The sequence below is a fragment of the Anser cygnoides genome, chromosome 2, assembly GCF_040182565.1.
Source record: "Anser cygnoides isolate HZ-2024a breed goose chromosome 2, Taihu_goose_T2T_genome, whole genome shotgun sequence".
NCBI classification, from domain to species: domain Eukaryota; kingdom Metazoa; phylum Chordata; class Aves; order Anseriformes; family Anatidae; genus Anser; species Anser cygnoides.
In genome coordinates this window covers 715,257-743,069 of record NC_089874.1, presented here as the reverse complement: position 1 = coordinate 743,069, position 27,813 = coordinate 715,257, and the positions used below count along the sequence as shown (strand labels likewise).

The 27,813-nt window shown below is 57.0% G+C and overlaps 2 protein-coding genes across 9 annotated transcripts; one reads left to right on the top strand and one right to left on the bottom strand.

The window, feature by feature from the left end:
• Window positions 1-2,212: 2,212 nt before the first annotated feature.
• LOC106046816 (GTPase IMAP family member 7-like) lies at window positions 2,213-21,127 on the top strand. Of its 5 annotated transcripts, none has more exons than XM_066991114.1 (3): window positions 2,213-2,341; window positions 18,169-18,214; window positions 19,807-21,127. In XM_066991114.1, exons 2-3 carry the CDS (start codon window positions 18,193-18,195, stop codon window positions 20,472-20,474), a joined length of 690 nt encoding a protein of 229 aa, XP_066847215.1. In that variant the 5' UTR covers window positions 2,213-2,341; window positions 18,169-18,192; the 3' UTR covers window positions 20,475-21,127. The 5 variants fall into 5 exon arrangements, with proteins under 5 accessions (XP_066847215.1, XP_066847216.1, XP_066847212.1 ...); XM_066991115.1 differs by lacking the exon at window positions 2,213-2,341 and adding an exon at window positions 14,095-14,112; XM_066991111.1 differs by lacking the exon at window positions 2,213-2,341 and adding an exon at window positions 15,893-18,078.
• LOC125180903 (uncharacterized) lies at window positions 2,770-8,163 on the bottom strand. 4 transcript variants are annotated; one of them, XM_066991076.1, is made up of 4 exons: window positions 7,485-8,163; window positions 5,917-6,043; window positions 5,486-5,599; window positions 2,771-5,092 (listed from the first exon to the last, which is right to left on the bottom strand). In XM_066991076.1, the coding sequence occupies exons 2-4, from the start codon at window positions 5,948-5,950 to the stop codon at window positions 3,654-3,656; spliced, it is 1,587 nt and encodes a 528-aa protein (XP_066847177.1). In that variant the 5' UTR covers window positions 5,951-6,043; window positions 7,485-8,163; the 3' UTR covers window positions 2,771-3,653. The 4 variants fall into 4 exon arrangements, with proteins under 4 accessions (XP_066847174.1, XP_066847177.1, XP_066847175.1 ...); XM_066991074.1 differs by lacking the exon at window positions 7,485-8,163 and having other exon boundaries at window positions 2,771-4,900; window positions 4,988-5,092; window positions 5,917-6,772; XM_066991075.1 differs by lacking the exon at window positions 7,485-8,163 and adding an exon at window positions 6,178-6,772 and having other exon boundaries at window positions 5,917-6,048.
• Window positions 21,128-27,813: the final 6,686 nt, after the last annotated feature.

The window sequence follows — 27,813 nt, the reverse complement described above, 5'->3', positions numbered from 1 at the left end:
GATTTCTCCCGTTTCCTCACTGGCTGAGCACTGCAGGTTCACAACCTACTCGACGCCCTTCTATACTACATAGGTACAATTTTATTTGACCAGCCATTAATTTCTCCCTTTCCTTTTTTTCCTTCTTCTCTTGTGACTAGAGGGCCCGTGATTCTTGTTTTTACTTATTTCATACTGCTCATCCTGTTTTTCTGAGCTATCCTCCTTATGTTGGGACAGTGGGACCTTCCCCTTATCTGCTTGACTAGTGCCATGCTACTGTCATGCCTGCACGATCACTTTTGAATATGCAAGGTTAGTGGATATTCCACTGCAAAAACAACTTCTATTGCAAAAACAAAACCTTGTTTCTCAAAATGGTCACGTCACCTAAGCACAACCTAAGGCTACTTGCTATTGGCAACTTTCCTTTGTTTCTTCCAGAAGGAGCATTTTGTCCCTGATCAAAGGGAGCCTAGGTTAAGAGTTAAACATAATTACTGATTTTGCACTGCTCGTCCTGTTTTTTTTCTGAGCTATCCTCCTTGTTTTGGGACAGTGGGACCTTCCCCTTATCTGCCTAACGCCCTCCCTGGTGCCGTGCCAGTGCCGTGCTGTGCAGTCACCGCTGGACATGCGAAGTGAGCGGATTCACACCAGAAACCACCTCATGGTGCACAAACACTGCTTTGTTTCTCACACTGTGGCCGTGTGAGAAACACTCCGTAGCCAATAACGTAGGCTCAGGTGAGGATCTCAGTGAAGCTGTAATTTATTCACAATTGCAATGACGGGCGTCCCACAAGCAGGAGTGCGCCTACTAGTTCCATAACGCAGTTTATATACTTTTTTTTTTCCTCTCGATGACCAGGACCCTCCCGTTTCCCCATGACTGGGTAATCCAGGTTCACAATCTATCCGGTGCTTCACAGACAATACACAGCGTTCAGTTGCTGGCCGGTTATAAGTCAAATATCTTTTGACATTTTTTGACTCTTTGAGGTGGTAATGTTTCTTACACCTTGATTTCTACCTAATTGCTCTAAGGAGTCTGGTTGCCTGCGTTTTACAAGCTGTCTGCTCGACGTGCAGAAAGCAAACTCCACAATCAGTAAGATTGTAAAGTAGGTATGTTTATTCAGCGCTGGGCAGCACGGGGGGTAGTCCCGCCAAAGTCGTGCGCACCCCAACGCAGCACTTGCCTTGGTTATATGTGGCGAAGAGTTACATATGCATGAAGTTTCTCGATACGCCTGTACATATGCATGACCTATCCCCGTTTGCATTAAAATTAGTTCCAGGGAATCATTTTCATAGATTCCTGCTATCCACGCCTGTGCAGTGTTTTCTGGTAGTGGTCGCCAGGGGTTGTGGGGATGAAGATTAGTGAGTCTTCCTCGTCACCGCTGGTTGACCTCTCGTCTCAGCACAGACTCATAAGCTTCTCAGCTTCTGCTTAAACTGCAGATTCGGTTTCAGTTGGTTCTGGAAATGTTTCCTGTTTTCTATCACGACTGTTTTTCGTGAGGAATCCCAGAATTCCCTGCCTCAGTTTCTTTGCACAATAGGTAGCTGAAGATATGGAATGTGCCCCTTACCTGTCTTATTTACTAAGATTATTTTGGCTTCCTTTCACGTGCCCGTTAGCCTATTGTATCTACTGGAATTCTTACAGCCTCCTCTCACGTTCAGCTTTCTTATTGCTGCAAGCACATCTCAATTCCACATTCCTTCCCCCTAAACAATGTAACTCTGTGCAAAAACGTTTTTATTCCCACAGTCGGCCTGACACAGAACACGAGGCTGGGGCTGAGGCTGGGGCCGGGGCTGGGGCCGGGGCCGGGACAGGCCCACGTCCCGCCGTCCGCTGGTGCCGGTCCCGGAGCACCCGGCCCCGCCAGGCCCTGCCCCCGCGTTGCCATGGCAACAGGCGCGCCGAGCGGGCCCTCTCCGTCACATCCGCCCGTGCACTTCCGGCGCAAACCCCGCCTCGCGCTCCTCGCGGCCCGCCCCGCCCCGCGACCCGGAAGTGACACCGCAGCCCACAACCCCGCGCGCCGGCAGGACGGTGAGCTCCGCCCGGGCACGTGACGGGCTGCCGGCCGCGCGATTGGCTGCTCCGCCCGGCGGCGCCATTTTGTGGCGGCCGCTCGCCGCGCGGCTGACCGGAGGCTGCCGCCATTGGCCCGCGGCGCCCCACGTGACCGTAGAGGCGCTCAGCCATTGGCCCCGCGGCGGCCGCCATTACCCGGGACGACGGGAGGGGAACGGGGGGAGCCCGGGGCCCGGCCTGGACCCCGCGGTGCCCCCCCCGCGGCCGGGGCCCTGCTGCGGGCCGAGCTCCAGGGGCCGCCGCAGGCAGGTCAGTGGCAGCCGGGGCCGGGCCGGGCCGCACCGGGAGCCCCCCGGGGCCTTCCTCACGAAGGCGCCGCCTCAGCCCTGTCCCCGCCCGGCACCGTTCGGTCACGGGGGCCTCGGCTGGGTGCGGGGGCAGCGTCGTGCCCTGGGGGGGGTGGCTGCGGCTGCATGGGGGGGCCGCAGGGTCTCTCCCGGAGCCTCACAGCCCCCGGGGGTTGGGCCCGGTGATCCCCAGGGGTCCCCGCTGGCCCCGGGCCCTCGGGGGTTCCGTCAGCCCCCCCCCACCCCGTTCCCCGTGGCAAAACAGACTCAGTTTGGGGGGGGGAAAACGGTTTTATCGGCAATTAAAACACACGGGGGGGGGGGGGGGGGGGGGGGGGACACGGACTCACCCAGCGCCTCCCCCCAGCCCCTTTCAACCCCGCTCCTTCATCCCGGACTCCTCTGCCTGCCCCCCCCCCGGTGCTGCACGGGGGTCGTGGGCACCCCCCAGGGCTCCTCTCAGCCGTTCCTGCCCCAGTGCGGGCTCCCTGCAGGCTGCAGCCATTCCTTCAGGATGCACCCCCCCCCCCCCCCGCTGCATCCCATGGGCGGCGGGCAGCCCCTGCTCCAGCACCCCCGTCCCCTCCTCCACATCCCCACCCCCCGTGCCGCCCTTTCTCCCCCTTGCTTTCCCCTCGCCCTGCTCTCATGTGTTTCTGTAGCTCGGTGTTTGCCGAAACTTCTCCCCGAGGTGCCGCCCCCTGGGCTGCTGTGCCCCGAGGCAGCCCCAGCCTCTCCTCAGGGTGCCCCCTGCAGCCCCCCCTGCAATGAGGCTGCTTCCCCCCCCACACCCCCCGCAGCGATGCTGCAGGGCTCTGCAGGACCCCTTGCGCTTTTAAAACAGTGCTAATTGCAGGGTCTCGTTAAATTAAATGAGGTTATCAGTCCCCCCATCAGACATCTCCCTGTTCATGCTGCCTAAACGAGCAGAGGGGGAAGCTGCGCACGGGTGCTGCAGGAGGCCGCGTGCCTCCCGCGTCCTGGTGGTGCGGAGCAGAGCCCAGCACCCCTGGAACCGGCTCTCGGTCCCCGGGGCCAGCGCCGCAGCCAGCGCACAGTGTGCTCAGCTCTGGGTGGCAGCCATGCGATGGGAAGACCACGGCGATCAGGCGCAGCGGGATCACAGAATGAACCTGCCGACACGCAGCTGCCCTCCCTCTCCCGTTTCTGTGCTCCCCTGCCTCTTCTCTGCACCCATCCTGCCGTTCCCTGTCCCCGCCGCCTCCCCGGCGCTCGCGCCTCCCCTCCCGCCCTGTGCCCCCTTCCGCTGCCCCTCAGGCACCGCTCCCCTCGGTGCGCCTCTCGGACAGCCTCCTGCGCAGCCCTGCCAGGGGGCTCCCCCGCGCAGGGCAGGCGCGGCTGATGGGGCTGAGGTGCTCAGCCGCCGGTCGGGGCAAGCGGGGGCGGCCCCTCCGCGCCCTGCACGTGGCTGAGCTCAGACACACAGTGCACAGCCCCCAGTTCCTGGTCCGCATGGCCCCGTCGCACGCGTTGCAGAGCGACGCCTGGCTCGGGGCAACAAGTTCGCGTCTGGCGAGGTCCCACCAAGGCCTGGGGGGCCGCCTGCCCCGCGCCCTGTAGCGCACCCACACCTCGGGTCGCGCCGCTCCGCCCCGCGCCTCCCCCGCTGACGGCTCGCGAGAGGCCGCGGGGGTACAGGGCGCCTCCGGTGTCCCCCCCCGGGAGTCCCGCTCCTCCTGAGGCTGCGGGATCACGGTCGCCCACTCCGCAGACGGCCAAAACACCCCACGAGCGTCCTTGGTGGGGTCTTCTGCCCGAGCGGGACGGGCAGACGCCGGCAGGGTGGGCGCAAAGAGGCAGTCTGCGCAGAAGTACCCCCGGGAGAGCCGCAAGCTTCTGAAGCAAGGCCGGAGACGGCGCCTCGCTCGCGCGCCCTTCCCGCCGTCACGCCCCTCCCGCCGTTTCCTCTTGCACAGCCGGCGGAGCTCGGCACGAGCGCAGCACGTGGGGCAGGTGGCTTTGCGGGCGCGCCCCTGCCAGGGCAACGTCCACACCTGGCAGTAGTCGTGGTCCCTCAGCGCGGAAGCTCCGCTCTCGCCGTCCCCGCAGTAGTCGTGTTCCCTCAGAGCAGGCAGGAACGCGGCGCCGTGCTGGAGCAGCGCCTCCAGCCTCGTGCAGTAGCAGTGGTCGCCCAGCGGAGCTCCGTCCACGTCCTCCCCTGCCGGGGGAAGGTTCCTGTCCCCCGCGGCGCGCAGCGCTTCCTGCGCGCCGCCCTGCAACGTCTCCCGGCGGTCAGGCCCCGGGCGCTCGTAGGGATCCGCCGCGCTGTGCCGAGGCACCGGGGGAAGCGGGAGCCCCGTGCCTCCGCCGAGGCCTGGCCTCGCCCCTCGGTCGTCCTCCGCTTCTTCCTTCCCGCTCCGGGAGCCGGCCTGTGCCCGCTCGGGGCTTCCCACGGGTGGCGCTCGGCCGCCAGCCGCCTCTGCCTGCGCCTTGCCCCCGGGGTCGCCGAACTTCTTCAGCAGCCTGCTGCAGCGCAGCCGCCATGGCTCGCGCCGTCCTCCTGCCAAGAGCGCGGCAGGGACAGTTCGCCTCCATCCCTTGGGCCCCGCGCCGCAGAGCCCAGGGGAGGGGCAGGCGCAGCACTCACCGTGGCCAGGGGGCTGCGTGCTCTCCTCCAGCGCCCGCCGCCTGCCAGCGCTCGGCCACCAGGTGAAGCAGGGCTCCTCCGGCTGCCTCCCGTCCTCGTCGCATCCTGCAGGGACACCGGAGGGACGTCACCTTCCTGGCAGGGGAGCCCCTGCGCTCTGTGGCCCCCCAGCAGAGGAGGGGGCCCCGCAGAACCCCAGCCCTGCTCCTGCAGCACCCAGAGGTGGCAACCAGCGGCCGCTGGAGGTGTGCGGGGAGGGCAGTCTGCGGGGCAGCCATCGCCCTGCACGCAGACACCACCGGGGGGAGGTTCCCCCCGGGCTGAGCGCCGAGCTGCGGCCCTCCCGGAGCGGCCATGGGGGACGCTCCGGGTGCAGGCAGTGAGCAGGGCAAGGAGCAGGACAGGGGGAGAGGCGGCAGCACGGGGTTGTGCCGCCCGCCGCTGGGCAGAAGGAGGGGCCTGGCGCGTGGCGCCACAGGGCTGGGCTGCGGCTCTCACCTGGGGTGGGGCTGCCAGGTCCGTCCCACGTTGCCGGGCCCCGCGGCGCGCAGACCCACGGCTCTTCCCCGCGCTCCAGGCGATACAAAAGGTCGGGTTTGGGGCCTGCGTACCCTGCGGGGTGGAGACAAGAGCGGCGTCCCGTTACCGAACACTGGCTGCGGGAACAAAGGCTCAGCGCGGCCAACGCGGCGCCTTCCGCACTTCACCGTTGGACGAGCCCGGGTGGAACCACACCAGGATACGGGGAGGGTCATGGGAGCCACCAGAGCCGCTGCCGGGGTGAATGCACCCCAGGCCCATGGGCAGTGTGGCGCTGGCTGCGGCGCTCCTGGCCCGCAGCGGCTCCTCGCAGCCCTGGTGCCCTGTGACAGCCCCCCATGGCCCCCCCCGGAGGTGACCGACCCCCCCCCCCCACGGCCCCGCGTTACCCAGCGAGGCTAGGAGCGCGAAGTTGTCCAGCATGACGCTGCGGTACAGCTCCCGCTGCTCCTCCGCCGCCAGTTCCCACTCGGCGCGGCTCAGGTACACGGCCACCTCCTCGAACGTCGGCAGCTCCTGCGGGAAACGGTGTGTGGGGGGGCTCAGGCCGGGCTCTGTCCGCCTGCCCGCTGCCCCCCCGGCCCCGCAGGGCGCGGGGCTCGGCCGGGGGCGTCGAGGGGGGCGCGGGCCTGGCCCGGCTCCTAGCTGCGCCTGCCCGGCCATGGCCCTCCGGGGCGCCACGCGGGGCCCGCGCCCGCCACTTCCGGTGCGCCCGCCACTTCCGGTGCGCTCTCCGGAAGCGGGCTCCGCGCCGGAAGTAGGCCGTGCGCACCCGCATCCTGTCCCGCCGTCGCCCCTCTTTCCCCTCCCCTTCCCTCACGTGCTTCCGGCCGGAGCCCCGCCCACGCCGGAAGTGTGGCAGGACCTCACGTACCCCCCCGCGGCCATGGCGGCAGGGAGGCGGGGCCGGCGCCACCATTTTGAGCCCTGCCGCGGCCCACGTGACCGCAGGCAAGGCCGCCATTGGCTCACGGCGGGGTCTGGGCGGGAAGGGGCTCCAAAGCCACCCATGGACGCCCCCTGCCGTGCCCAGGGCCCCCTGCCCCCAGCCCAGACTGCCCCCAGCCCCATCCAGCCTGGCCTTGGGCACTGCCAGGGATGGGGCACCCACAGCTCCTGGGGGCAGCCTGCGCCAGGCCTCACCGCCCTCATAGTAAAGAATTTCTTCCTCGTATCTAGCCCAGGCCCACCCTCTGATGGCCTAAAGCCGTTATGTGCCATAACGCTACAAAGCAAACGCTGCCATCTGGTTTGTTCCCATCCCCCTCCCGTCCCCGTCCCGTCCCCCGTCAGTCCCCCCCCCCCCCCCCCCATCCCTTCCCCAATACACCATTGTTTTTGTTAAGGTGGCAGGAACAGTTACAGAGGTGGTTTGGCTACGGGCAGGGAGCGTCTGCCAGCCGGGAACTCCCGGCCAGGGAACCAGAGGCAGCCTTCAGGCAGCATCGTCTCCGGCATCCTGAGAACTGAGAACATGCTGAGATAGCATCGAAAACAGAAAACAGGAGAATGGGGAAGAACTTCCCCTCTGAGACGGAGATGAACAGTCTGAAGAAAGGAGACAGCCAGAGACGGTGGGAATCAGCGACTGCTATAGGCTGTTAGCTAACGCTGGCCCTTCTTTTATTGGCCCCGTTCCTGGGGGCTTGTCTCTGCTGAGGCCGTTTTTTTTTTTTTTAAATTGGACCCTTTTTGAAGGTTGGTTTGTCCCCCATTATTAATTGGTGTGATTCCCCAATGCTGCATATCATTGCTATCCTGATACGATCTGTATTATTTTGTTATCTATCTGTCTATATCTACTTGCCTTTTTAACCACAGTGGTTCACTGCGATTAATCACTACTTGCTAGTGGTGGTTTGTGGTAATCTGTAATAAATAGAAGTTGTAGAAAATAAAGTCTCTATGCTTGTGTTTTACAGAATCCTATGGACGCACTCTTGCAAACTCCACATACCTGCAGGCTGGGTGACCCTTTAGGTCTCGCCACAAGGTGGTTGTTGGTGTTTGCTCTGCCCTAAATTCTCCTTCTGGAGTGTTCCACTTGGAGTACTCTGTGCTGGAGGTCGCAAAGGCACCTGCCTCCTTGCTTTGTGAGCTGGCTTCTCTGGGCATCTTCGGCTGGATGCTGAAGGACTCTGCCAGAATGCATAGAGCTTAAAAGTGCAAAGCAGGTTATTATTAGTTAGCACGTGGACGTTGCTATGATTAGCGAGCTGTTGGTGCACACCCGTGCTCACTACCCCCGAGAGGGCATGCAGGGAGCCTGTGGTGTGCGGGTGGCACCACTGAGGAGGGCAGGGCTGGTGTCTGCATCTCCCGGGGTTAAACCCTCAGAGCTGCTGAGCTGCTGCCTGCCCCGGCTCTGTCAGCACTGCTGACGTCTTGGCCCAGAGATTCCTGAGTACCTCCGTATCCAAGTGGCCACCTTCAGTGCCTGTTTGTCTTTCTATAGGATTTTGTATATTCACATGGTGGTACTTTCCTTCTTGAGTCTTTGGTATCTCAAAGATCCCGTCTCAGCAGTGCTGCCGCGTTGTCTAATTTTTCTCTTTCTTCAGCTCCAAGCTCATTCACAGCAGTCCAAGGCAAGGTTACAAAGTGAGGGTACATTGGAGGCTCAAGCCAGTCAGTCTCAACGCTGTGCCCAGTGAGATCATGGAGCAAATCCTCCGGGAAACTCTGCTAAGGGACCTGGAAAATAAGGAGGGGATTGGTGACAGCCGACATGGCTTTTCCAGGGGGAAATCGTGCCTGACTGTTGAGGACTGGCTCGCTGCGCGTAATCACATTGATATCATGCAGCTGCAAGATAAGGAAATGGCGGATTACCGCACCCAGCTGGTCTAGAAAAACAAGAGCAAAGGCACGTACGCAAGGCTTGTCTGGGAACTCTTGTGAGAAATCCCAGGCAATTAGAAACAATGATAGTAGAGGGCATACTGCCCTGGGAGTTATAGTTGGATTAGAAAGGGGAACTAGCGGATAGAAGAATGCGGAACTAACAGATAGGGCAGTAGATGACGCTTACCAATAAGGAGCTTGGCTTTTGCAATATGTATGAGCTAATTATCCTGTACACGAATAAGGAGCTTGGCTTTTGCAATATGTATGAGCTAATTATCCTGTACACGATAAAAGACAATTGAGCTATCCATTAAAGCGGAAGCATACTTAACACTCATATTGAGCGTTTGTGTCTTCCCTCCGTCGACAACAAATGGCGCCCGAACAGGGACCCTTGCTGGACGAGGACCCTAAACGAGTAAGCCGGTATTAGGCGACGGAGTACAAGGGGAAAGCCGGTTCTGACTACGTAACCCGGAATCCGCGGAACATAAGATTGGGGCGAGCAGAAGGCGACTCGGGAAGAGCGCCCGGGACGAACCCATAGCGGGTCCCGCCGGAACGCCGCGAACGGAAGCTTTGCACGGGGGCAACGGCACCGTGAGTAAGCATGGAGAAACAAGCGGCAATAGATTTACTTAAGTGCTTTTTAGAAAAGCGTAAGACACGCTTTGCACGGGGGCAACGGCACCGTGAGTAAGCATGGAGAAACAAGCGGCAATTAATTTACTTAAGTGCTTTTTAGAAAAGCGTAAGACGCCAGATATAGATTGTCATAAAGAATTACAGGGGTTAGTGGCCTATGGGGTGGCGAAGGGCTGCTTTATTAACCCTGACACATTGTTTGAGGAGGATGAGTGGCGTAAGTTTGGTGATATATTGTTTGAGGAAATGATTAGTGAGAATAAGACGGCTAAGAAGCTGGCAAAACCGTGGCGGGCTGTTACGAATGCTTTAACAATACATCGGGTAGAACAGAAAGTAGCAGCCGCTGCAACAGAGCGGCTGGGCAAAACGTTGAGGGCGGATGAAGAGGCCAATCCGTACCCCCTCCCTCCGTCGGTCCAACAATTCACCATGAAGGCACCCGGGGGATGGGGAGAGGGGGCACGACCCAGTGCACCTCCTCTACCCCTGGAAACTCCCGAGGGAGAGGCGGCAGGCGAGGGGAGAAATAAGAATCCATTTTTGAAAGATATGCGACTCGAATCAGGGGGGTCGGAGAGAGCAGGACTCTGGGCGAAAATAGCAGGGGAGGCGTTACGTGAAGGTGATGTGGGGGCAGCGACAGAGCTTGTAGGCGCCTTCCCCGCAGTGTACTCTCCGCCCAACGCCCAGGGCCAGACAACTGTTACTATGACAAATCTGGACTGGAAAATACTGACCCAATTGCGTGCCACGGTAAATGAGTCAGGAATACGTGGGGAGCCAACGAAACAGATGTTAGACTATCTGTGGTCCACTAACGTGTTGCTCCCCGGCGACATTCGTAATATCATGAAACTAATACTGACGCAGCATCAGATCCTGCTGTTTAATGCCCATTGGCATTCAGCTTGTCAGGAGGCAGTTGCGGTGCAGCGTCAGCCCGGAGATCCATTATACGGGGTCACGCTGGAGGAGCTTTTGGGGGTCGGTGCATACAATCGCTTGGAGGCCCAGGCCCTAATGGGGCCGGATAAGGCAAAAGCGACCATGACGCTAGCTAGGAGAGCACTGGACCAAATTAGGGAGCCTGGAGGAATGCCCTCCTATATGTCCATCAAGCAAGGGCGAGACGAAGCGTTTGGAACATTTATTGATAGGGTTGCCGCAGCTATACAGGTAGCTGGGTTACCCGAATATCTCAAAGGCCCTATTCTTAAACAATGCGCCCTTCAAAATTGTAATCAAACCTCTCGAAATGTTCTAAATACGCTGCCCAGTACCTGGACTATAGAAGAGGCTCTTGATCGATTGTCGCGGATACCGATAGGCTCGCAGGCGCTATTGGTTGACGCTATTCGAAAGGTAGGGGAAAGTATTACTCAGGGACTGCAGGCTAGTCAGTCGCAGGTATTCGCCGCCCTTGCCCCCCCTGCAAAGTGGAAAAGGACCTCACTCGTCGAGAAGACCTGCACTACGCTGCTATCGGTGTGACATCGCGGGTCATATGAAGAGGCAATGTGGGACGGCTAATGTGTGGTGTCCCTCTTGCCGATCTAATACGCATAATGAAACCGCTTGCCGGCGGAAGACCCAGGGAAACGGGAAGACCAGCGGGAACCGCCGCCCCGCGATGACACAAAAAGCGGCTTTTCCCTCAACAGCGGCGGCAGCTGCGGAGACTCCAACCGAGACGAATCCTTTCACCTCCAACCAGCCACCAGAGGGAGCCTGGGGATTGGACTTGGCAACCGCAGTAAATGTGACTTTGATGGACAATAAGCCTGTTGGGGTGAAAACAGGCGTTATGGGACCTGTAAAAATTAATAATGAGCCTGTTGGAGCACTTCTGATTGGAAGGTCATCGGCGACATTAAATGGGGCTTTAGTGTTAACAGGACTTATTGATAAGGACTTTACTGGGGAGATACAAATTATGGTATCAGCCATGTTCCCTCCGCTACATATACCGAAGGGAACTCGATTGGCTCAATTCTGCCTGTCTCTTGCCAAAGCGACTGATCCCTTCCGCACCTGTTTGTTCGGGGTCCCAATAGGGAACAAGGAGGAGCTGAAACAACTGTTAGCACCATATTCCGCAAGTACTGATTTGTTCGATCTTTCGTCCAACCTCTCCGACGCCGTTGTGGCGGCGCTAGTGGCTCTGAACACGAGCTTGCCATGGGATCCCCAAGAACTGGATTTGTTGGGATCAGTGGCGGTAGGGAACACCAGTAATAACTGGACACAGACGTGCTTTATGTGGAATAAAGGAAAACAAAACATGACTCAATGGACCAATGTGACCTCACACACAAAGGGCTTCGAGGCCAATGGCGGCTACTGCGGACACAACGACACCACCAACGCTACCATGGGGGCATGGAATCAGGATGGCGGGGGTGACTGGCCAAGGCACACCGCCAAGGCCCTACCACCCGGTATATTCCTGATTTGCGTGGATCGAGCCTGGCAGGGAATCCCGGCCAACTCGCATGGTGGGCCATGTTATCTAGGACGCCTGACCTTGTTTGCCCCTGACCTACACAGTCAAGAATTGCGAAACATTACTCAACAATGGAAACGACGGACGAGACGCAGTCTCAAAAACTTTGGGGAGTGACTGCGATGACCAGGTCGAACTCTGGGGTCCTGCTGAAAGGTTCTTTTCAGCGGCACTTGTGCCTGGAGTGGCTGTGGCTCATGCTATGGCTAGTCTAGGGAAACTAGCTTGTTGGGCTGTAAAACAAGCAAATGTGACATTTGAAAAAAAAAAAAAAAAAAAAAAAAAAAAAAAAAAAAAAAAAAAAAGCACATAGGGAATTATGTTAATTGTGTTTGTGTCTTTAGGCAAAGCTGTGGAAGTCTTGAAATGTCACAGTAGTAAATAACTTTTATTGCTTTTTGGCTAATTCTTTTTCTGTTGGAACACTGAATTCTGTGCATATGTATATATGAACACAAATTGAAGGCCTCTACCTCCTGGAGTATACAACTTGGTTTGTTTACCTCCACATGATTTTTTTTTTTTTTTTTAAGTTCAGTGTGGAGACTTGAAACTTGAATGCCCCTTCCAACTTTTATATTTAAAACAAGACTAGAAAATTGAAGACTGTTTTTCACCTGTACAAAGAAATATTAAAGGGTGGTCTTAAAATTTGAACATTGGTCTGGAGAAAAACCATGGTGTTTGTTATGGACAATTAACTGTTAAAGTTATTGTAAGTTATCTGTATTTAGCAGAGTATTTTCAACGAGTGATCTGAGCTGAAATTGGAGACTATTAGTAAGTTATGTTTGGAAGTTTTAACTTCAATGAAGTAATTATTTGCTGTGAAAGAGACAAACATTGAATAACTGAACAAAGAGGGTGCAATATCTTTGTTTTTTATGAGGCTCCTGAGAATAAAACCAACTGAAGCATTTCAATTCACTTGAATGAGAAACGTGTTTAATTAAAAGAGCCCAAGAAGACACTGGTATGAAAGGTAAAATCTCAGAGGTTGGTCAGTTAATGTGGCACACTTGCTGGTCACTTTGTAAAATGTAGATTTGAAGTACAGTGGTGAAAACATTAAATGTGACTACGCAGATACTCACAGGAATGGCCCAGGACCTGGACAGCTTGCGACACGCTGTGTTACAGAACAGAGCGGCGATTGATTTTCTACTGCTGGCACAGGGCCACGGGTGTGAAGAGCTCGAAGGAATGTGCTGTTTTAATCTCTCGGACCATGGCGAGTCAATCCACGAGCAACTGAAATGGCTGAGAGACCACACCAAGAAGATAGTGGTCCAAGATAATTGGCTTGATAGACTGTTTGCAAATTGGTTTGGGAACATGGGGGGTTGGATATTGGGTCTGATAAAAGAAGGGCTACGCTTACTGCTAATAATTGTCCTAATTATAGTAGCGGCGCGAGTAGTATTTAGTTGCCTAATAAAAAGGCTCGAGCAGTTAACTAGTAGGGTTTTTCTAGCAACAGTAATAGCATGTGTAAGGTGTAATTGCTCGAAAAAAAAAAAAAAAAAAAAAAAAAAAAAAAAAAAAAAAAAAAAAAGGGTCAATGCCACACGTGCTCCTTATTGCAATGCATCTCTTTGCTGTCATTATACAAACTATAATAGCATCCTTCCTTGCGCCAGGAGCCGCTCTGCTCGGCTGTGGGATCGACTGTGGAACGGACGCCCCTAGGTGCACCCCGAGCATTTTTTCCTCGGAGGGGTCTCCACTCTCAGCCGCTCACCACGGGAGCAGACAAGGACCTCCTGAAGCTGCACACAAATTATTTTAAGTGATATTGTCTTGTGGTATGAATGAGAAGTGCAAGAGGCCTCTCTGCGTGATTGTGTGATTGTGTGATTGTGCTGTGCGAGTAAGAAGCAGTATCGCTGCGAAGCAACATTCCTAGCGCTTAGTGGCTTGTTGACTGATGTAGATTCTAGTAGGCACACTACTTTACAATCGTAGTTCTGCATGAGATTTTTGACCCTGTTGCTTATTGTACCTTGCTTATTGCAGTGTGTGCGGTGATTGATAGAAAAATCTATAGAAAGCTTTTGGTTCAAAATAAAAACGGGGGAATTGTTGAGGACTGGCTCGCTGCGCGTAATCACATTGATATCATGCAGCTGCAAGATAAGGAAATGGCGGATTACCGCACCCAGCTGGTCTAGAAAAACAAGAGCAAAGGCACGTACGCAAGGCTTGTCTGGGAACTCTTGTGAGAAATCCCAGGCAATTAGAAACAATGATAGTAGAGGGCATACTGCCCTGGGAGTTATAGTTGGATTAGAAAGGGGAACTAGCGGATAGAAGAATGCGGAACTAACAGATAGGGCAGTAGATGACGCTTACCAATAAGGAGCTTGGCTTTTGCAATATGTATGAGCTAATTATCCTGTACACGAATAAGGAGCTTGGCTTTTGCAATATGTATGAGCTAATTATCCTGTACACGATAAAAGACAATTGAGCTATCCATTAAAGCGGAAGCATACTTAACACTCATATTGAGCGTTTGTGTCTTCCCTCCGTCGACAACACCTGACAAATCTGGTGGCCTTCTACAACAGGGTTCCAGCACTGATGGGTAGGGGAAGAGCAACTGACAGCATCCACCTGGGCTTGTGCAAAGCATTTGACCCTGTCCCCCTTGGTATCCTTGCCTCTAAATGGGAGAGACACGGATGTGATGGGTGGAGCGCTCGGTGGGTAAGGAATTGGCTGGGTGGTGGCACTCCAGGAGTTGTGGTCAACGGCTCCATGTCCAGGTGGAGATCAGTGACCAGTGGTGTTCTCGGGGGTTGGTACTGGGACTGGGACTATTTAACATCTCTGTTGGCGACACGGACAGTGAAACTGAGGCACCCTCAGCAAGTTTGCCGACGACACCGACTGGGTGGTGCAGCTGACACCCCGGAGGGACGGGATGCCACCCAGAGGGACCCGGGCAGGCTGAGAGGTGGGCCTGTGCCAGCCTCGTGGGGCTCAGCAAGGCCAAGGGCAAGGTCCTGCAGCTGGGCTGGGGCAATCCCAAGGCCAGATCCCGGCTGGGTGGGGAACGGATGGAGAGCAGCTCTGAGGAGAAGGACCTGGGGTGCTGGTGGACGAGAAGCTGGACACGAGGCAGCGCTGGGTGCTTGCAGCCCAGAAACCAGCCGTGCCCTGGGCTGCACCAAAAAGCAGCACGGCCAGCAGGGCGAGGGAGGGGATCGTCCCCCTGTGCTCCGCTCTCGTGAGACCCCACCTGGGCACCGCCTTCGTGGTGGGGCCCCCGGCACCGGGACGTGGAGCTGCTGGAGCGAGCCCAGGGGAGGCCACGAGGATGCTCGGAGGCTGGAGCAGCTCTGCCGTGAGGAGAGGCCGAGGGAGTTGGGGTTGTTCAGCCCGGAGAAGAGAAGGCTGCGGGGAGACCTCACAGCGGCCGTCAGTGCCTGCAGGGGCTGCAGGAGGGCTGGGGAGGGACTCTTGGGCAGGGGGTGTAGTGACAGGATAGCCCTGAGTGGTGTGCAGGGTCCATCCCAGGTCCTAGGCAGCATGCAGGGTCCGTCCCAGCCCCTGACCACGATGCAGGCAGCAGCTGCCTCGTCTCCTGCCCCTGCTCCAGCTCTGGGCTCTCCCTCGAGCGGTTGCACCAAGAGAAACTGGTTCAAAATTAAATACTGAAACCTAAATTTTGAGGTCCCTTCCAGCCCAAACCATTGTAGGATTCATTCTATGATTCATCTGGCCAGAAGGACCATGCTGCCAGGTGCATTCGTTTTGGACACTGGCGTTCTGTTTTGGGTCAGGATGGTGGTATGTCTGTGAACACAGAGCCCTCTACCTCCTCCACCAGCTTTTCTGGTTACTTTTTTCTGGTAGGGCTTACATGGATTGCGGTGATCTCTCCATCTGGGGATGTTTTTGCAGCATCATCCGGTTACGACGGAGGTGGTGGAAAGGTTCCGGTCATCCTCCCCCTCCGTCAGCTGCAGGAATTGGGCCAGAGGTTTTCTGCTTACACCTATAGCCCCGTCTGCGTGCAGTCCCTGCTGTGTGGCTGCTCGTTGTTCCTGTCGCAGCAGGACCGCGGCTGCGTGGGGGTGGCAGGGGACGGGAGCGTCCCAGCAGTGCAGAGCTCCAGCCCCGGCTCCATGGGGGAAGGTGTTTAATGGCTGCTCGTTCTTCTTCCCATCTTGCCCCATTCCCACCTTCCAAGGGTCCCCAACATCGTGGTTGCCACAGCTCTGCCTCCGAGGAGCAGCCACTAGATGGACCTCGGGATTCGCCATGTGCTCACGTGGGCAACGAGAGCCTTTTCCAGCACCCTTGTTACTGGCGGTGCAGCCACTCCATAAACTTAAAAACTGAGCCATTACATTTTGGTTTGCGGACACCCAGCCTGGCTCTAGTAAAAGCCTCCTGAGCCTCATGAGCCCTGCTCTTGTCTGGAGGAGGAAGACAGAGCTGAGGGTTTGTTTGTGAGAAAGGAGCAGTGGCGAGAAGTACTCAAACTAAAACACCCTTCATCGGGAGGCGCTTTTTTCCTTACTTGCTCATTTCTGTAACTGTCGTGCAGTTTCTGTTCTTGGCGACCAATGACTTTGCACATCATCTAGCTCATAACCGGCTCGTCCATGGCCATTTGTTCAACAGAGCTGATTTGCATGTCACCGAAATCCCCTCCTACTCCCGCTCCCGCTAAATGCTGCCGAGCTTCACAGGCAGCAGCCACACAGAAGAAAACCTGTAACCATCAGAAGTGCCTCTGGTAAGTTGTCTGAAACGCTGCTACTGTCATTACAGGGAGAAAAAAAAAGGTTGTAATGCCTGCTTTCAGGGAGTGGGTTATTACTTCCCTAAGTAAAGTTCAGCCAGTATTTCTTTCCAGGTGAGAACAGAAAGTCACTGGAGAATGGAAATCTTGATTGCGTTTCTGTAAAGGTGATTTAACAAACTCCTTGTCTTCAGGAGTGTCTGTTCTGGTAGCACTCGCTGGGTCCTTACAGGACCGTTAACTTCAGAAGGGTGTCTGCACCATAGGAATATCCTGGTCAAAAGAGTGAAAAAGTAGTTCTCCGACCTGCTTTAAAGTTTCTAGGAAGAAATTGATTTATTTAAGTTACAATCAAGCTTTTAAATATATTTCCCCCTAAACGTGCCATATGACCCTTTCACATACTTTCTGATTACTGAAGCCATTCTTAATTTTTTGCTTGTTTTGTGGACAGACAAATCTTCTTGGGGGGTGTTAAAATGTAGTACTTGCCCCAGCTTTTTGTTTTAGTTGTGGTTTGTTCTATATGCCAGTTCTATTGTGGTATTTCCCAGCTGACAAGGGTTCTAGTTGTTTCATTGCACGTCTGTTTCTTACCATGATGCCGAGCCCCGGAGGCTCAAACGGAGGGTGGTTGGTGCAATCCAGGCCTCGGCAGGGCATGGGCATCTCCCAGCTCAAAGGACGGGTGCGGGTACCCACGGTTCCGGGTGGATCGTCTGCCTGGGCTGGGGCCGCCACGCGTGGTTAGGTGATGAAGCATCGTTCTTGTGCTGGCAAGGAACAGAAAGCAGAGAGCTGAGGACGCTGTCAAGGGCAAGACGTGAACTGTGTTGCACCTGGCCCGAGCATTGTGACCTGAGGAGGTAAGAGGCAAGCACAGCAGCCGTTGCTGGAGCCATGCGGAGAGAGCGGTCTGTGCACTGAGTGGCTCTGAATGATCTCGGCATTTGGGGGGTACTTTAGGAACTGCTAAGCCTGAGCTAGCTGGCAGGCAGGCGAAGGCGAGACAGCCGAGAACTGGTGTGGCTTTGCTGTGGATGGGGTAATTCCTCCAGTAATGACTGAATTATTTAATGATGTGATTTTAATTTAATTTGAGTAGTGTATAATCTGTGCTTAGTTTTGAAACAGTTTACCTTGGTGAAATCACTCGAGGCAGAGTCCAGAGCTGAAACGGGGGCAGGAGACGTGGCAGCTGGCACCCATGGCACGATCAGGGACTGGGACAGACCCCGCACACCACACAGGGCTAGGACAGACCCTGCACACCACTCAGGGTCAGGGCTGGAGGTGCAGGTGCCGGACGAGGGCACTGAACTAACGACAATTCTGGGGGGGTGCTCCCGCTCCAGCCAGGGGCCATGCACGTCCTCTGCGAGCTCGGCAGGTTTTCCAAAGCATTGCAAGGGTTGCCAGTGACCGATCTGAGTTTCCCTGCCAGCTCCTCGTTCCCCAAGGCGTCGGGACCCCCTCCCAAGGTGGCCGCAAGCAGCTGAGGAGGAGCAGCCCTTGCCCGGGCTGTCACCGTCTGCCCCCACGGTGCAGCGAGGCACAGCCACGCTCCCCTGCCCCTGCGGCCCCTGCTCCTGGGCTGTGCGGGGCTGGCAGAAACGTGCCCTGCCACTGGCGCGGGGTGCGGGGGCTGCCAAACGCTGTTCGCTGCCTCACCGGGTGTGCAGCCGTCTTGTGCATGCGTGTGTGTGTGTTTACCCCCGGTTATAAAACCACTTCCTGCGTGCACACACACCAGGCAGGACACACACAGGCAAGCTGTGTTAGCGACCCGACTGCCAGGTGATCGTCTTCATCAGCCTTGTTACCGCCGCGGGGCGAGCACGGGAGACTTTGGCAAACCTCGCTCAAAATCCCTTATTCTTCTTTCAGGCTTCCCCTGGGAGTGGGCTCAAAATGGCAGACGCTCAGATGGAAGGTGAGCGCCTTACCCACTGCGTGCAGGCAGCCAGAGCCTGGCCGAGCTTAGAATCCCAGGATCACAGAGCCACAGAGCGCTCTGGGTGGGAAGGGACCCCAAAGCCCAGCTGGTTCCAACCCCCTGCCATGCCCAGGGCCCCCTGCCCCCAGCCCAGGCTGCCCCCAGCCCCATCCAGCCTGGCCTTGGGCACTGCCAGGGATGGGGCACCCACAGCTCCTGGGGGCAGCCTGTGCCAGGCCTCACCGCCCGCAGGGGGAAGGATTTCTGCCTTGGATCTAACCCAGACCCACCCTCTGATGGCTTAAAGCCGTCACCCCGTGTCCTATCCCTACCCCCCCTGCCCGAGAGTCCCTCCCCAGCCCTCCTGCAGCCCCTGCAGGCACTGGAGGCTGCCGTGAGGTCTCCCCAGGGCCTTCTCCTTTAGCCGCCTTCTCATTCAGTCAGCCGGGCGCAGTGCTGCTGAGGCTGAGGCTGGGTTTGCGTCCTCGTGCAGCCTCACGCACGCTTGTGCACGCTGTGCACGGGCCCTCTGGGGAGGCCACGGGCTCGAGGATTTCCCGAGGCTGCCTCTCATCTTCCCAGTCCTTAGGCTGTGTTGTGCCAGGTTCAGGGCAGGTGGGGCCCCAGTGGTTGGTTACGGCCTGAGGCACAGCGCAGGGTGCAAAGTCCTGCCCCAAAACCTCGATATCTGTGTGCCTGAGGCACGGAGCGCGTGCCCAGCCAGCGCCGGCCATGCTGGGGCCGTGCAGGGCAGGCGGAGGGGCTGGGGGTGATCCAGCCCAGAAACCACTGGGTGCTTTTTGCTTAGCACGTGGCTTCTTGTAAAGGGAGTGCTTCAGCCTGCCCGTTTGAGTACTCGGTGCAGTCCCGGGCTGCCGGGGAGCTGCGGCATGCACTTCTGCTTTCTCTTTCTGCCTTCAGAAGAGGTCTGGATGCTGGCCCTTTGAGGCAGCCTTATCCAGACTCCCCTGGGGTCCCTCGGGGCCACGTGTTGCTACTGATGGTCCCTGGGGACCGCTGCTGGGGCAGCGGGGACGTGGGCTGCCCACACCGTGTTGTCGAGGCTGGAGGGGAAGCCGGAGCTAATCGTGGGGCTCGGGGGTCACACCGACAGCTGGCTGACACCGAGCCCAGACGAGCTGCTCCCGGCTCTGCGCAGGCTCACTCTTACCAGAGGCGAGCTGTGCTGGCTGCCTGTGAGCACGCAGCATGGGGTGAGAAACCCCCCTCTGCCTGCTTCCGTCCTGCCCCGGCTGCTTTTGGTCCATTTTCCAGAGGGTCTTTTAGTCAGGGCAGCCTTTGTCTGAGTTTAGGTTCCTCCTGGAGCACAAACTTTCCTCCTGTGGGAGAGCCGAGCAGAAGGGCAGGGCTGGCGGGGGCCGAGCAAGCCCTGCTTTGGCTGCTGGGACACGGCTTCAGCCCCTGCCCCGTCCCCACTCGTGCACAGCAGTGGCTCAGTGTGAGAATTAAAGTTGTGTTTTTGCAGTAGAAAGCCTTTCCTTCTCTCCCTTGGGATCATGGCGTGCAGGGGGTGTCCCGGCACCACAGGGCCGTGAGGTTCAGACACGTGTCTCTGCTTGTTCCCCCAGGACCCAAGCGGAGAATCCTGCTCGTGGGCAAAACTGGAAGTGGGAAGAGTGCGACAGGGAACACCATCCTTGGTAGGGAAGCATTTGAATCTATAGTGTCACCGGATGCAGTAACTAAGGAGTACAGTAAAGAGAAAACCTTATTCCGTGGAAGACCAATTGCCGTTATCGATACTCCTGGCCTTTTTGACACCAAGAAAGCCAATGAAGCAACAGCTGTAAAGATTGAAAATGCTGTTCGTTACCTCTATGGAGGGGTGCATGCTATCGTCCTGGTGATGCAACTGGGCCGTATCAGTAAAGAAGAGGAGGAAGTGGCTGAGTGGGTGACAAAGATTTTCCATACTGAAGCACAGAAGTACACAATCCTGTTATTCACCCGAGCAGATGATCTGGAGAAGCCAGGTGATATCCATGATTTCGTGGCAGCAAGCAAATGCCTCAAGGGGCTGGCAGGAAAATGGGAAAATAGGTACATTGCTTTCAACAACAAAGCAACAGGAAATACAAGGGAACAGCAGGTTTCAGACCTCATTGAAATGATTGATGAGTTGGTAAAGAAGAACAAAGATGCTCCGTGTTACACGCAAGAAATGCTGGAGAAAGATACACGGACGGCTTTTAAAGATACACCGACGTCTTCTGAAAAGCGTTGTACTATACTCTAGCCAACAAGGGTTTGGTCAGACGGGCAATGTTTCCTCTGTTGTGCCTTTCCTGCCGCACTCTGATCACTCTCTCCTTCCTCTCTTGACGTTTCCTCCTGTCCTGTCAGTGACCTACGTTTTCCCCTGGCCCATGCGATTGCTCTCCTGACAGGCTCCAAGAGTGCAATGGGTGTCTGACGACGTGTAATTCTCCTCTGCTGCTCTGTCTCTGCATTGCTCTGTCACCACCCGTTGTGCTGGGAAGCCGGAGACCTTGGCTGGGTGGCAGAGAGCTGCGCTGCCCTGCTTTCGGCACCACCGCGCTGACTCTCTCCTCCCTGGTGTGAAGACACGGCAAGCTGAAAGGACCGGGAACGTCAGGACTGTGAGATGTGCCCCCTCACAGCAGAGTTCAGCCTGCAGCGGTGCTTCTGAGATCAAAGCCACTTGTCCTCCCTGTGGCAGCCGACGCTCTAGGAACTTCTCTGGGGTTTGGGAGGGTTCGTGGTGCCAGTGTTGGTCCCTCTGCGGTGGGATGCTGCTGGTGACGCTGGCTGCGCTGCCCCTGCCTTGACTGGGCAATGCGAGTAATTGTATGTGATCGCGGGGTCTACAGAAGCTCATCTAATAAATGCTAATGTAATGCTCATCTAATAAATGCTAATAAATGCTGAGCCTTGCTGTCTAGAGAGGCGCCCATCAGTGCACTGTGGCCTGCAGTGCTGAAACAGCCGTTTGGGAGGGTGGAGAATGGTCCGGGTGCGTTCAGGTTCAGGCCCAAACTGCAGCTCCCCCCAGGCTGGGGTGTTTGGTGTTGGTCATGAGCTGTGCAAGGCGCGAGGTCTCACTGCTTGCCAGGCGAGTGCAGCAGGCAGGGGAAGCTCTGTGGCCACACCTGAGCGTGGGGCTGGGGGAGTGCTCGGGGGGGCTGCCTGCCTCACCCCAGGTTCTTCTCCCACCCAGAAAGGCTGCGGAAAGCAGCCTAGGAGTGGGGAGGAATCCCAGAACGCCAGACTGACCTCCACCTCGAGCGATCACAGCGAGTGAAACTGCTTCAGAGCTAAACACAGACCATACATCACAGTAATTAAATAACTGAGGTTGAATTGTTACTGGAGAAATTATCAGAGTTAGCGTAATAGTTGTGTTTTAGGTAGCGCTCTATGTGTATCAGCGTATGTATATATACCAGTGACCTCCGGTGGCATAATCAGTATCAATGCTATCCTAAAACCGGCCCAGCGTGACCTGAAGGCATCCAGTGCTGAGTCCTGGCTGCCACCATCCCTCTGCGCGAGGAGAGGAGCTGCAGGTTGCGAGGAATCACAGAACCCCAGAACCATCTAGGTGGGAAGAGACCTCCAAGACCACCGCGTCCAACCTCTGACCTAACACTAACAAGTCCCCCACTAAACCATATCACTAAGGGCTACATCTAAACGTCTCTTAAAGACCCCCAGGGATGGTGACTCAACCACCTCCCTGGGCAGCCCATCCCAATGCCTAACAACCCTTTCAGTAAAGAAGTTCTTCCTAACATCCAACCTAAACCTCCCCTGGCACAACTTTAGCCCGTTCCCCCTCGTCCTGTCACCAGGCACGTGGGAGAACAGACCGACCCCCACCTCGCTACAGCCTCCTTTAAGGTACCTGTAGAGAGCGATGAGGTCGCCCCTGAGCCTCCTCTTCTCCAGGCTGAACAAGCCCAGCTCCCTCAGCCGCTCCTCAAAGGGAAGGGGCAAAAGAAGTGTGTTGGGGGGGGAGGGGGTTGGGGGCTGTGTGCCACAAACTGCTGGAGACTCTGAGGGCCCCAACACATTTCCTGGAGGTACAGAATACTTCTGCTGACCTGGAACAAGGCTTGAAATGCAAGCAGCCCTGTAATAATTTTGCACCGCTTGCTTACAATGGCAAGAAAATGAGCATTTAACCTTAGGATTAAGGCAAAATGCAGGCCCTGTGTGCACCTCCACCCAGGGAGTTTCTGTCGCTGTGTTAAGCGCAGCAGCAGTGCTGTGGGTAGGAGGCGTCACCACAAGAACAAGCCAAGACTGTGCTTGCTCCCGTCCTCTGCCACACTTCTCATTTCCAGCCAATTTTTGCATTCAAACACTGGAGCACAGGCAAGGGGGACCCGGGGCAGCACGCTGGGTTAGAAGCAGAGTAGCGCTGCAAGGCTCACGCTGAAATGCAGACAGCAAAGTGGACAACAGAACCCAAAGTCACACCTCCAGAGCTGCACAGGATCGAAACCGATATTTGGGCTGGTGCACGGGCATTTGTAGGCTGCCGAGTGTCCGTGCCAGGAGGCTGAATGCTGTCCTGTGCCTGTACCAGTGCCGGGCACAGCGGTGCCAGCAGCCCCAGCCTCTGTCTCCGAGAACGCTGCTGCAGCAGCCCAGTGTCACAGCAGGGGGTTCTGGACAGGTGGGTGCTGCTACTGGGACACATGGGGTTCTCCGCGTCCTTTGCCAGGCCCTGCCGGGTGTCCCCATGGGAGGATCTGGTGCTGCCTGCGCCTTGCGTGCCCCCTAATGCCACGAGGGCCGTGCTCCAGGCTGCCAGTGCCAATGCCACCGCCAACGCCGCCGCCAACGCCACTGCCACTTCCTGGTGGCTGCAAGGGTTCCATGGGGACACTGCCTCTGCTGCAGCGCGGCCACGCTGGGTGTCGATGGTGAGGCCAGCGCGGGAGCTGCATGAAGACACGGGTGGGATGGCGGGGGTGGCGAAACTCTGTGCCGGCGGGGAGGGTTTCAAGGTGGCACAGGGCACGAGTGTGCCTGGGTGCTGCAGGAGCCACACGGGGAGGGCGCTGGTTTCTCCTGCAGCCACCCAGGGACCTGGTGTAGGGGCCATCCCTTTAAAAGATCGAAACCGTAAATCTTTTGCATGATGATTTGTAATCGCAAAGTGAGTAACTGGTACATGCTTTGCATCTGTGAGTCTTAAGTTAATTTAGCAGTTTGGTTTCACGCTCAGTACGTAACCAGTATGTGTGTGTCTTGTTTACTGATAAGCTTTTGCTCAGTCACGTCCAACGCCTCCCGGGCACCGCTTGTTCTGACTTCAGGACTTGCAATTCCTCCCTGAGCTGGAGGAAGGGGTTGCTTTCCCATCTGGACCTGGCAGACCTTGTTATTTACCATCCCAGTAATAGTCTATAAGCATACCGACATATTTATGTATGCGTGTGTGAACATATGCATATATGTATATATTTTAATTCCAATTGGTCCTTAAAGACAATTGACAAAGTCTGTTTAGGACTCCTAGATGAGATGCACATTCTGATTACACACTGAACTTTTAAACCAAACCGCTATGTTAATTTATGACTCCCAGACATGAAGCACATACTGATTACTTAATATCATGGAATCATAGAATATCTGAGTTGGAAGGGACCCACGAGGATCATCGAGTCCAAGTCCTGGGTCCCCAAAGGACCACCCAAAAAATCAGACCCTATGTCTGACAGAGGTGTCCAAACGCTCCTTGAGCTCCGGCAGCTCGGGGCCGTGCCCCCGTCCCCGGGCAGCCCGTCCCAGTGCCCGACCACCTCTGGGTGCAGAACCTTTCCCTAACCCCCAGCCTGACCCTCCCCTGCCCCAGCTCCGGGCCGGTCCCTCGGCTCCTGTCGCTGTCCCCAGGGAGCAGAGCTCAGCGCCTGCCCCTCCGCTCCCCTCGTGAGGGAGCTGCAGGCCACCACGAGGCCTCCCCTCATCTCTTCTCCACGCTGAACAATCCAAGCAACTTCAGCCACACCTCGTATGTCTTCCCCTCTAGACCCTATACCACCTTTGTTGCCCTCCTTCGGACGCTCTTTAACAGTTTTTTCTTATCCTGTGGTGCCCAGAACTGCACACAGTACTCCAGGTGAGGCCGCACCAGCACGGAGCGGAGCAGGATGATCACTTCCTTTGACTGGCTAGCAATGCCGTGCTGGATGCACCCCAGGATACGGTTGGCCCTCCCAGCCACCAAGGCACACTGCTGGCTCGCGCTCAGTTTGCTGTCGATCAAAACCCCCCGACCCCTTTCTTATGGCTGCTCTCCAGCGCCTCGTCCCCCAGTCTTTATGTATAGCCAGGGTTGCCCTTTCCCAGGTGCAGAATCTGACACTTGCTCTTGTTAAACTTCATGTTGCTGAATGGCAATGGCAATGAACTAGCTGACATCGGCTAGTTCTCTGAGTACTCTGGGATGAATCCCATCAGGCCTCATAGACTTAGAGGCATCCAGGCGGAGCAGCAAGTCTGCACAAGTTTGGGGTTAACCGGGAGTTTGTCGTGCCTGCAGTCACCATCCCCCAGCTGCGGGTAGCTGATGCCCCAGAGCCCATCACTGGTGCTGAAGACAGAGGCAGGGGCGAGTACTGCGTTAAACGTCTCTCCTTTGTCTATGTCCCTGTTTGTGAGGTGTCCATCCTCATCAAGTGTCAGACCAATGTTTGCTCTGGTCCTCCTTTTCCCATTAATATACTTTAAAAAGCCTTTTTTATTGTCCCCCATGCTCCTGGCCAGCTTCAACTCTACTTGAGCTTTGGCAGCCAAGAAACCCAAATTAACCCAAGATAATGGGTTGATAAGCTTTTGCTCAGTCAGGTCCTACGCCTTCTGGGCACCGCTTGTTTTGACTTCAGGACTTGCAAATCCTCCCTGAGCTGGAGGAAGGGGTTGCTTTCCTATCTGGACCTGGCACACCTTGTTATTTACCATCCTAGTAATAGCCTACATTGCAGTGTGGTGGTTTTACTCGGCTGGGCAGCTGAGTTCCACCACGGCCGCTCTCTCACTCCCTCAGAGAGGAAGGGGGAGAAAACGTGACACAAAGAGTTCAAGGCTCGGGATACGGATGATTTAATTTAATACAAAAGAGAGAGGGGAAAAAAAAAAAGAAAGAAAAGAAAAAACAAGGCAAAGGCTGTGCGGAAGCACAGAGAGAGAAATGCAGTTACTCTCTACTTCCCATCAATGAGCAATGTTCAGCCACGTCCTGGGAAGCAGGGCCTCAATACGCGTAGCGGTTGTTCGGGAGCACAGACACTTCCACAGCGAGACCCTGAGCAAATTCCACGGTGCTGCTGCTGCCCCAAGCACGAGCGGCGTGGAGCGGCCCCACGCCCCGAGACTGGATGGAGTCGCTACGCCACTGTCCATCACAGCTGAGAAGTCGTGGAAGTCCGGTGAACTTCCCACTAAGTGGAGGAGGGAAAACATAACCCCCACTTGGAAAGAGGGGAAGAGGGAAGACCTGGTTGTCTACAGGCCAGTCAGTCTCACCTCTATGCCTGGCGAGATCATGGAGCAGATCCGACATATCATGCCTGACAAATCTGGTGGCCTCCTGTGACAGGGTTACGGCACTGCTGGCTAGGGGAAGAGCAACTGACATCATCTGCCTGGGCTTGTGCAAAGCATTTGACCCTGTCCCCCACGCTGGAGGGAAGGGATGCCACCCAGAGGGATCCGGACAGGCTTAAGAAGTGGGCCTGTACGGACCTCATGAGGTTCAACAAGGCCAAGTGCAAGGTCCTGCAGCTGGGCTCAGGAAATTCCAAGCGCAAATCCAGGCCAAGCCGCCCAGCACGGATGTGAGACCAGGGAGCTGCCCTTTGAGCGAGAGCTCAGGTTCCCTTTGCCTCCCGTCGCTCTGAGTTTCACTCTCTGCACTGCCCGGAGCTCAGCACATTTACGGGAAAAGCCTGTCTGGGGGACCTGCAGCCCAGGGCTCGCAGCCCCAGCGTGTTTGCAGGCGGGAGCAACGGAGCCTGCGCAGAGCCAGGAGCAGCTCGTCTGGGCTCGGTGTCAGCCAGCTGTCGGTGTGACCCCCGAGCCCCACGATTAGCTCCGGCTTCCCCTCCAGCCTCGACAACACGGTGTGGGCAGCCCACGTCCCCGCTGCCCCAGCAGCGGTCCCCAGGGACCATCAGTAGCAACACGTGGCCCCGAGGGACCCCAGGGGAGTCTGGATAAGGCTGCCTCAAAGGGCCAGCATCCAGACCTCTTCTGAAGGCAGAAAGAGAAAGCAGAAGTGCATGCCGCAGCTCCCCGGCAGCCCGGGACTGCACCGAGTACTCAAACGGCCAGGCTGAAGCACTCCCTTTACAAGAAGCCACGTGCTAAGCAAAAAGCACCCAGTGGTTTCTGGGCTGGATCACCCCCAGCCCCTCCGCCTGCCCTGCACGGCCCCAGCATGGCCGGCGCTGGCTGGGCACGCGCTCCATGCCTCAGGCACACAGATATCGAGGTTTTGGGGCAGGACTTTGCACCCTGCGCTGTGCCTCAGGCCGTAACCAACCACTGGGGCCCCACCTGCCCTGAACCTGGCACAACACAGCCTAAGGAGCGGGAAGATGAGAGGCAGCCTCGGGAAATCCTCGAGCCCGTGGCCTCCCCAGAGGGCCCGTGCACAGCGTGCACAAGCGTGCGTGAGGCTGCACGAGGACGCAAACCCAGCCTCAGCCTCAGCAGCACTGCGCCCGGCTGACTGAATGAGAAGGCGGCTAAAGGAGAAGGCCCTGGGGAGACCTCACGGCAGCCTCCAGTGCCTGCAGGGGCTGCAGGAGGGCTGGGGAGGGACTCTCGGGCAGGGGGGGTAGGGATAGGACACGGGGTGACGGCTTTAAGCCATCAGAGGGTGGGTCTGGGTTAGATCCAAGGCAGAAATCCTTCCCCCTGCGAGCGGTGAGGCCTGGCGCAGGCTGCCCCCAGGAGCTGTGGGTGCCCCATCCCTGGCAGTGCCCAAGGCCAGGCTGGATGGGGCTGGGGGCAGCCTGGGCTGGGGGCAGGGGGCCCTGGGCATGGCAGGGGGTTGGAACCAGCTGGGCTTTGGGGTCCCTTCCCACCCAGAGCGCTCTGTGGCTCTGTGATCCTGGGATTCTAAGCTCGGCCAGGCTCTGGCTGCCTGCACGCAGTGGGTAAGGCGCTCACCTTCCATCTGAGCGTCTGCCATTTTGCGCCCACTCCCAGGGGAAGCCTGAAAGAAGAATAAGGGATTTTGAGCGAGGTTTGCCAAAGTCTCCCGTGCTCGCCCCGCGGCGGTAACAAGGCCGATGAAGACGATCACCTGGCAGTCGGGTCGCTAACACAGCTTGCCTGTGTGTGTCCTGCCTGGTGTGTGTGCACGCAGGAAGTGGTTTTATAACCGGGGGTAAACACACACACACGCATGCACAAGACGGCTGCACACCCGGTGAGGCAGCGAACAGCGTTTGGCAGCCCCCGCACCCCGCGCCAGTGGCAGGGCACGTTTCTGCCAGCCCCGCACAGCCCAGGAGCAGGGGCCGCAGGGGCAGGGGAGCGTGGCTGTGCCTCGCTGCACCGTGGGGGCAGACGGTGACAGCCCGGGCAAGGGC